General features: G+C 48.6%; 1 protein-coding gene across 1 annotated transcript in view; it reads left to right on the forward strand.

The window, feature by feature from the left end:
* LOC310753215 (uncharacterized protein) overlaps positions 1 to 6,475 on the forward strand; it is a 41,245-nt gene extending 34,770 nt beyond the window's left edge. The window contains exons 12-16 of the mRNA XM_083594274.1: positions 651 to 733; positions 2,816 to 3,113; positions 4,411 to 4,610; positions 4,931 to 5,059; positions 5,136 to 6,475. Of these exons, the coding sequence (XP_083450400.1) occupies positions 651 to 733; positions 2,816 to 3,113; positions 4,411 to 4,610; positions 4,931 to 5,059; positions 5,136 to 5,483 (1,058 nt within the window). The 3' untranslated portion in view covers positions 5,484 to 6,475. The remainder of the gene's footprint in view (positions 1 to 650; positions 734 to 2,815; positions 3,114 to 4,410; positions 4,611 to 4,930; positions 5,060 to 5,135) is intronic.
* The last annotated feature ends 3,470 nt before the right edge of the window (positions 6,476 to 9,945 follow it).

A 9,945-nucleotide genomic window follows, 5' to 3' on the forward strand; every position in this document is an offset into this window, starting at 1 on the left:
GAGAGAGACTGTAAAATTTACAATGTGCTGTGTGTTGAAGGACAACTATATGAAAATATTATTATTATTATTATTATTATTATTATTAATTTATTATTTATACCCCAGCCACTCTGGGTAGCTTCCAACAAATTTAAACACAGTAAGACATCAAAACATTAAAAACTTCTCTAAACAAGGCTGTCTTCAGATGTCTTCTAAAAGTCAGATAGTGGTTTATTTCCTTAACATCTGATGGGAGGGCCTTCCACAGGGCAGGCGCCACCACCGAGAAGGCCCTCTGCCTGGTTCCCTGTAACCTCACTTCTCGCAGGGAGGGAATTGCCAGAAGGCCCTCGGAGCTGGACCTCTGGGTCCCCTCTGTGAGATGCCCTCCCATCAGATAACAAGATGATGGGTAATGCTCCAACCTTTAGAAGACATCTGAAGGCAGCCCTCTATAGGGAAGCTTTTTAACATTTAATGTTTTATAGTGTTTTTATATGGCCAGAGCAACCCAGTCAGATGGGCGGGGTACAAATAAATAATAGTTATTAATTAAGAATGTGAAAAGGCGTGGGGAAAGAAAAGTATACTGTATCGCCAAAAGAATTAACAATTACAATTCCATATATTCTTCTCTAATATTATTGCTATTATTCCTCATTCAGTTTCAACAGCCAACGAGTTTGCCTGCAAAGGGCTGGACAAGCTGGAGGAAAACCTGCCGATTCTTCAACAGCCCACCGATAAGGTAAATTGAGATGTCCTTCCTGGAGGACAGGATTCACTTTTCCCTCTTCACGCATCCAGGGAATTCTGCAATGTGTATTAACTCTGCAACGTCCTGGTTGGGTTAAACAAGTTAGGGAAGTTAGGAAAGCATCCCAGGGAGAGATTAAGGGGCCGACTGCAGACTTGCTGTTTGTTTTAAGTGCATGCAAGTAAAAATGTGAACATCAGGCCGCCAATTTATTGTTTAAAGGTAAAGGTAAAGGGACCCCTGACCATTAGGTCCAGTCGTGGGGTTGTGGCGCTCATCTCGCTTTATTGGCCGAGGGAACCGGCGTACAGCTTCCGGGTCATGTGGCCAGCATGACTAAGCCGCTTCTGGCGAACCAGAGCAGCGCACGGAAACGCCGTTTACCTTCCCGCCAGAACGGTTATTTATCTACTTGCACTTTGACACGCTTTCGAACTGCTAGGTTGGCAGGAGCTGGGACTGAAAAATGGGAGCGCACCCCATCACACGGATTCGAACCGCCAACCTTCTGATTGGCAAGCCCTAGGCTCTGTGGTTTAACCCACAGCGCCACCTGCACCTATCTGGCTGGGCTTCCCAGCAGAATATTAAAAGCGCAATAAAACATACGGAACTGCCAAACTCCTTAGAGCTCTCCTACAAGTCCCCAAGTTTCAAACGCATGGGTTAGACTAGAAATGGGGATGATGAGAGTGGAGGCTTATATCCACCTAACATCAATCTATAAATGGCTGGCATTGAATCTGCTCCCCTGAGGAATATCCCTACTGATATTCTGCGACCGGCTCCAGTCAGGCTGGCAGACTGCACTCCTGAACACCCTTCAGAAACTGGGTTTTGCCCCTCAAGCCCTTCTAAGCCTGGGGTTGGGCCAGGCAAAAACTACGGTCAGGCAAAGAATCATAGACACCGAGAGACAACAGGACTGCTCAAGGTGCCCCGGCTATAAAATTTGAGAAATCGAGAGAGATATAGCCGCACCGGCAGCATATCTCTTCTTTCTCGTATCCAAAAATGCAAGAAGGGCTTTTACACTCGCCAGAAGCTCGGCTCTGCCCTCGCCGGTCCTGGAAGGATCCTTTCAAAAAGTCCCATATGCTCAGAGACTTTGCGCCTGTTCAATGGGGGAGATAGGAAGCCCAGAGCACTTGCTCTTTAGATGTCCCTTTTAGGAAGAGGCACGGAGTGAGACCATTGATCCCCTGCTGGTGAGGCTCGCTGACCTCCCAGAAAAGCAAAAATGTGACCTTTTCCTGTTAGGCAAAGATCATAAGACGACCCGGATGGTCGCCAGATTCTGTGTAGGTGCAGATCATCCCCCGACCCAAACTAGTTTAAGAAAATCCCCAAACTTGGTTCCATCGGTGACTCTGGGTCATCTCTCTGCGGTAGCTTATCTTAAAGTTTTAAGTGTCTATACGCTTATCGCAATTATAAATTTTAAATTTATTGTTGTACATTGTTTTATCCCTTCTGGGATTGCACCCCCAAGTGCATTTTATAAGCTGGTTTCCGACCGTAATAAATTATCTATCTATCTATCTATCTATCTATCTATCTATCTATCTATCTATCATACGGAACTGTCCTCTAGATCATTTCTTTTTTTTTTAGAAAATATTTATTAACATTTACCATTTTATACAAACCAAGAAAAAAAAGGAAAAAAATTAAAAAGAAAAAATATTAAAAACACATAAATTTCATATCTTATTTTTCAATAACATATTTCTCTGACCTCCTCATACCTCCCCTTCTTGTATTCCAGTTCAAATTGTTCATCCAGCAAATCCTTATCTCATAGCATTACAGCTAAAAGCCTTATTTCCTATCCGTCTTCTTAAATTATTGTAACTTATACTTTTACTTATATACAAAAAGAGAACTATTTTTTCATATTCTTTTATACCATTACAGCTGATAACCCCTTAATTTCAATCCAGCATCACTCAATATTCCTTAATATTACAATATTTTTGCAAATAATCTTTGAATTTCTTCCATTCTTCTTCTGCCGATTCTTCTCCCTGGTCACGGATTCTGCCAGTCAATTCTGCCAATCCTGTCCTCTAGATCATTTCAGGCACCAAAGATTTGGTGACCTCCACCATGACGGGAGCCAAGGACGCCATCAGCAGCACGGTCTCGGGTGCGAAGGACGCCGTTGCCAGCACTGTGACCGGGATGGTGGGTCGAACCAAGGAGGCGGTCCAGGGGGGCGTCGAGATGACCAGGTCGGCGGTGGCCAGCGGAGTCAACACAGTGATGGGTTCTTCTGTGGGGCAGATGGTGACCAGCGGTGTGGATGCTGTGCTGGGGAAATCGGAACAGCTGGTGGACCACTACCTTCCCATGACGGATGAGGAGCTGGGTGAGGCCCCTGCACGCTTTCAGCTCTCCACAGAGTTGGAAAAGACCCTGGCAGTCATCTAGACCAACCTGGGAAGAGTTGCTGGGTTGTCTCCCAAGGCTGACAATCTCAGCAGGCTGGGGTTAATGGGGCGACTCGCCTGCGACTCGCTTGCTACCTGGGTTTTCTAAAGTGGGGTTCGTTTAGGGAGAACTCTGAAATTCTTAACAAGAGCCCTGAGAGGGAGACCTCTTCCGTCTCCATAGAGGGACTGGTTCAGCTGCAAACAAGTGGGACTTGTGACAGAATATGAGGGTGCGTTCTGTCCTGCAAATAATAATAATAATAATAATAATTATGGTAATAGTAATAATTTGTTACTTATACCCTGCCCATCTGGCTGGGTTTCCCCAGCCACTCTGGGCAGCTCACAACAGAATATTAAAAATACAATAAAAGATCAAACATTAAAAGCTTCCCTAAACAGGGCTGCCTTCAGATGTCTTCTAAAAGTCTGGTGGTTGTTTATCTCCTTGAAATCTGGTGGGAGGGCGTTCCACAGGGCGGGTGCCACTACCGAGAAGGCCCTCTGCCTGGTTCCCTGTAACTTGGCTTCTTGCAGGGAGGGAACCGCCAGAAGGCCCTCGGAGCTGGACCTCTGTGTCCGGGCAGAACAATGGGGGTGGAGACGCTCCTTCAGGTATACTGAATTAAAGTTAATGCTTAATACATTACTTCTGGTCAATGAGCTGCCAGAGAGCTGTGAAAATTCAAGTCCCAGGCTTTTTAGACTCATCTACCCATGTACTAGGGACGCGGGTGGCGCTGTGGGTTAAACCACAGAGCCTAGGGCTTGCCGATCAGAAGGTCGGCGGTTCAAATCCCCACGACGGGGTGAGCTCCCGTTGCTCGGTCCCTGCTCCTGCCAACCTAGCAGTTCGAAAGCACGTCAAAGTGCAAGTAGATAAATAGGTCGCGCTCCGGCGGGAAGGTAAACGCCGTTTCCGTGCGCTGCTCTGGTTCGCCAGAAGCGGCTTAGTCATGCTGGCCACATGACCCGGAAGCTGTACGCCGGCTCCCTCGGCCGATAAAGCGAGATGAGCACCGCAACCTCAGAGTCGGCCACGACTGGACCTAATGGTCAGGGGTCCCTTTACCTTTACCCATGTACTATTTGAAATCCAAGGGGAGCCAGATGTGGATTATTTTTTCCCAGCTCTCCTATCCCCCTAGGGTTTTGCCTCAGGTGCCAGACTGTCTCTGGCCGGCCCTGAAGTGTTTCCAAGAAGACATTGAAAGGTCTTGGGTTTTCTCCTAGCTAAACTGGCCACCGCTGTCGAGGGTTTTGAGATCGCCACCGTGGAGCAGCAGAAGGAGCAGAGGAGCTACTTTGTGCGCCTGGGGTCTCTCTCGACCAAGGTCCGCCACCGAGCCTACCAACACTCTCTGGGCAAGCTGAGGGATGCCAAGCAAAGCACCCAAGATGCCCTCGCCCAGCTGCACCAAACCATTGAGCTGGTAAGAAGCATTCTGGGTAGAGCAAGGAGATGGGGCAGCCCAGATATTGCTGGGCTTGCAACTCCCACCAGGGCCCCAGACAGCATCAGTGATTTGGGGAGGGGTGGCGGACCTTCTGATCGGCAAGTCCTCGGCTCTGTGGTTTAACCCACAGCGCCACCTGCGTCCCGGGATATCAAATCCAAACTCCTCCTCCTCCTCCTCCCCTCCTCCTCCTCCTCCTCCTCCTCCTCCTCCTCCTCCTCCTCCTCCTCCTCCTTCTTCTTCTTCTTCTTCTTCTTCTTCTTCTTCTTCTTCTTCTTCTTCTTCTTTCCTCCCAGATGGAACATGTCAAACAAGGCATGGATCAGAAGATCCAAAGTGGTCAGGAGAAGGTTCACCAGATGTGGAAGCAATGGAGTCAGAAGCAGTCCCCCAAGCTGAGCCAGAAGAACGTCCCTGAGCCCGAGGTAAGTCTCTTTCGGAAGGTCCCTGCGATGTGTCCCGGCCTTTGCAAAACCTTGACGTGCTCTTGCCCTCTTCCAGCAGATGGAGACCCAAGCCTTGGAGGTCTCCCGCGGCCTGGCCCAGCAGATTCAGTCGGCCACCATGACGTTGGTCTCCAACCTCCAAGGCCTCCCGGCCAACCTCCAGGAAAAAGTGGGCCTCCTCCGCCAGAACGCTGAGGAGCTCCGCGTGGCCTTTGTGTCCGCCAATTCCTTCCGCGACCTCTCCAGCACCATCTTGGCCCAGAGCAGGGAGAAGGCCTCTAAGCTCCGCGAACTGACCGACGAGTTGATGGACCACGTGGTGCACAACGCCCCCCTGTCTTGGCTGGTGGGACCCTTTGCTGCGTCCGGCAAGGCGGAGGCAGAGGAAATAGAGATGCAGTAGTAGCGTAGAAGAGTGCCAGACCCTTTTTTAAAAGCATATACCGTATTTTTCGCTCTGTTAGACGCACTGGACGATTGGACGCACCTAGTTTTTAGCGGAGGCTCTCCGCTCCCCTGTGGAGACTTCATTCCGTGGCTAAGCCAGAAGCTAGAACAGCCAGCAGGATCCCAATCGCTGTCCTGGCTTCCTCTTTAGCCGCGCACAGCCTTCATCCCTTCCCGGGAGAGCCTGCGCGCGGCTAAGGCTCCCCCAAGAGCTGCGCTCCCTTTAAAGAGCGTGCGGAGTATGTGTGCGGCTCTTGGGGGCTTTTTCCTGAGGGAGAAGGGCAGCCCCCAAGAGCCGCACACACGCTCCATGCGCCTCTTTAAAGGGAGCGCTGACACAGCCTCCTGCCTGCATTCACTGCATAAGAAGCACACACATTTCCCCTTCCTTTTTAGGAGGGGAAAAGTGCGTCTTATAGAGCGAAAAATACGGTATATATATATTTGTTCCCAGCATCTAGGCAGGCCTTGAACCAAAGAGAAGACCCAACTCTAGGACACGTCCATTTCGTTCTAGAGCAGTAAATTTGAGAGGGAGTGTTTTGAGGGGTTGCTGTTTTTGCCTCTCTCTTCAGCTTAGCTGAAAAGTCATCTTGGACTCAACTCCTTGTGCTTTTCTGTATCCAAAGAAGGAGTACTTCTTGCTGAGGGGTGGTCCATGGGGCGAACCACAACCTAGCTAAGAGCAAATCCCATTTTCTTCTCCTTTCCTCCCAAAATACTTTCCTCTAAGTAAAGCTTAATTGACTGATCCTAAATCTCAAGACAACGGAATATTTGGGTGGAGGTGAAATGAGATTGCAGTTCAGCTTCCTCTCAGCCATCCATGTGTCCCTTAAAGCCTGTTCTTGTATGGAATTTGTCCCTCGACTTCCTCCTAGCTCCACGTGTCACATTATGTACGCTCAGTGCCTTGATTCGTAAATAAAACGCTTGTCGCATTGAAAACACGAGCCGTCTTGAATGAGCAGGGAGGTGGGCAGCAGTCTTGCTGGGTCAACAATCCATGGGGGCCACCTGTGAGGTCCTTTGTGGACCTGCTGGCACCTCCCAGAGAATGCACCTTCCCATGGACACCTGGGGGAGGTGGAATAGTGAGGACTAGAACCTTGATGGCGGATGACAGGAGGTGGGAAAGATCCTGCATGCAGTTCAGCATGAAGTTGGATGAACTGAGGAAACTGGAAGAAGTTGAGGACTTGGACCAGCCCAGAAAATGTCATAAACGTGTGGGGAATCTTAAGAATTGTAGGAAAGGGGGTATTGAGTAAGTATTATCCGCTAGTGAGTGATGTAGCAGAGCAGATTCCGCTCAATATAGCTTGAAGCTAGTTTGCAGATTCGGGAGGACCTTAACAAATAAAATGGCAACCCCATTTTATCAATATCAAATTACAATGCCCATCCAAATATAAATCAACTATACAACCAATTGAGGGACGCAGGTGACGCTGTGGGTTAAACCACAGAGCCTAGGGCTTGCCGATCAGAAGGTCGGCTGTTTGAATCCCCGCGACGGGGTGAGCTCCCATTGCTCGGTCCCTGCTCCTGCCAACCTAGCAGTTCGAAAGCACGTTGAAGTGCAAGTAGATAAATAGGTACCACTCCGGTGGGAAGGTAAACGGCGTTTCCGTGTGCTGCTCTGGTTCGCCAGAAGCGGCTTAGTCATGCCGGCCACATGACCTGGAAGCTGTACGCCGGCTCCCTCGGTCAGTAAAGCGAGATGCGCACTGCAACCCCAGAGTCGGCTACGACTGGACCTAATGGTCAGGGGTCCCTTTACCTTCCCACAAAGACCAGGCATGGGGCATCATCTTCAGTCAGGAAGTTCCATTTGTGGCCTTGGGCAACTTTCCAGGAGTTGTATAAGTTAGTGGCAGGTGGGCAGAATGTGACTCTGGACCTGTTATACGTTCAAGCTATGCAAAGCTTTCCTGCATACACACACCTCCATCCAAGTTAAGCAAGGTGCGTTCTCAAGAGTTCAGGAGCACATTCCCAGCAGGCGAAGACAACCCCTTGGGGCGTGTGGATTCACCCATTTGGGTTTCTGGTTGTAATTTCCCCAACCTTCAGTTCAGTTTGCAGTTTCCACTTCAGTTTTGCGTATCTTTCCGTTAAGGTCCTCCTGAAAGTTTGTTGGCGCGTTTCTCCCAATTTTCATGCTTTTGTACGCAGTTCTGCCTAACATGCACATTCTGTGCAAAGCAAGGCTCGCGGGTATAAAACGGATGCCTTCTTAAATGTCGTTTTCGCTCATATGCATTTTTATTCATACTTGACCCCAGTACGGTATATTGCAACACATTACAGTGGTACCTCGGGTTACAAACACTTCAGGTTACGGACTCCGCTAACCCAGATATAGTACCTCGGGTTAAGAACTTTGACCCACGATGAGAACAGAAATTGCGCAGCGGGAGGCCCCATTAGCTAAAGTGGTACCTCGGGTTAAGAACAGTATCAGGTTAAGAATGAATTCCGGAATGAATTAAGTTCGTAACCAGAGGTACCACTGTACATGTCTGGAGAACAGCATTGCAAAATTCAGAGAAGTGTGTGTTTTGAAAGAGGTCTGCGTTTCAGTTTGGGGTAAGTGTGAACTTGAAATATGGGATAGTATTGAGTTTCTTCCCATTCCTGTGTGAGGAGCAGGGCTGCTGAGGAGTGCAGTACAGTGGTACCTCAGGTTACAGACGCTTCAGGTTACAGACTCCGCTAACCCAGAAATAGTGCTTCAGATTAAGAACTTTGCTTCAGGATGAGAACAGAAATCGTGCTCTGGTGGTGCAGCGGCAGCGGGAGGCCCCATTAGCTAAAGTAGTGCTTTGGGTTAAGAACAGTTTCAGGTTAAGTACGGACCTCCGGAACAAATTAAGTACTTAACCCAAGGTACCTCTGTACTCAGGAGGCCTGAGATACAGAATTGTCCATAATGCACTGGGACAAAAACCCCACCCCCTATAAAAATGTCTTATTCAGTGACTCTTAACCTTTTTAAGGACACTGACCCCTTTGGGAATCTGATGAAAGCGAGCGACCCCACCCTCACCGAAGCAATGTGCGTAATAAATACACAACATTTTTGCATGCTGTTTATTTTATTGCATTGTGGTTGGGATTTGTCCAGATTACAGACTCCCATAGACCATAGCATAAGAAGTCCTTGTCTACTGAATTCTTCCATTTGAGTTGTTTTACTCATGGTGATGTAACCTATCACAGTCATTAATAATAGTGATAATTCAATAATAATAAGGCTGGGCCTCCCCGGCCATTCTGGGCGGCTCCCAACAGAATATTAAAAACACGATAAAGCATCAAACATTAAAATGCCTTCTAAAAGTTAGGTGGCTATTTATTTCCTTGACATCTGATGGGAGGGCGTTCCACAGGGCAGGCGCCACTACCGAGAAGGCCCTCTGCCTGGTTCCCTATAACCTCACTTCTCGCAGTTAGGGAACCGCCAGAAGACCCTCGGAGCTGGACCTCAGTGTCCAGGCAGAACGATGGAGGTGGAGACGCTCCTTCAGGTATAGTGGACCAAGGCAGTTTAGGGCTTTAAAGGTCAGCACCAAAATTTTGAATTGTGCTCGGAAATGTCCTGGGAGCCAGTGTAGGTCTTTCAAGACCGGTGTTATATGGTTCCATCAGCTGCTCCCAGTCACTAGTCTAGCTGCCGCATAAGTTGCAGTTTCCGGGTCACCTTCAAAGGCAGCTCCACAGAGAGCACATGGCAGTAGTCCACATGGGAGATAACCAGAGCATGCACCACTCTGGCAAGACAGTGCGCAGGCAGGGAGGGTCTCAACCTGCGTATCAAGTGATTCAGGAAAGCAACTTTAGCGTGTAGAGGATCTCTAGCTCCTGTGGGATGGGGAACTGAAAAATATACCCAAGGAATTTCCTGGTGATTCCTGCTTTGGGGAAAGAAGGCACTGGGAGACCGAATGCCCCATGGGATTTTGAAACACGGAAGCAAGAGTTGAGTTCCTCTTTGTCTAACACAACATACATGTGGTTCATTTGGGGGGCGTTTTGCTAATCCAATATACAGTGGTACCTCGGGTTAAGTACTTAATTCGTTCCGGAGGTCCGTACTTAACCTGAAACTGTTCTTAACCTGAAGCACCACTTTAGCTAATGGGGCCTCCTGCTGCTACCGCGCCGCATGAGCACGATTTCTGTTCTCATCCTGAAGCAAAGTTCTTAACCTGAAGCACTATTTCTGGGTTAGCGGAGTCTGTAACCTGAAGCGTATGTAACCCGAGGTACCACTGTATGTGGGGATTTTGACACTTAAATGCTCCCCACAAAAGCAATTTATGCAAGTACAGTGGTACCTTGGGTTACAGATGCTTCAGGTTACAGACTCCGCTAACCCAGAAATATTACCTCAGGTTAAGAAGTTTACTTCA

This window comes from Podarcis filfolensis, assembly GCF_964270895.1.
Source record: "Podarcis filfolensis genome assembly, chromosome: 18".
In the NCBI taxonomy this organism is placed as follows: Eukaryota; Metazoa; Chordata; class Lepidosauria; order Squamata; family Lacertidae; genus Podarcis; species Podarcis filfolensis.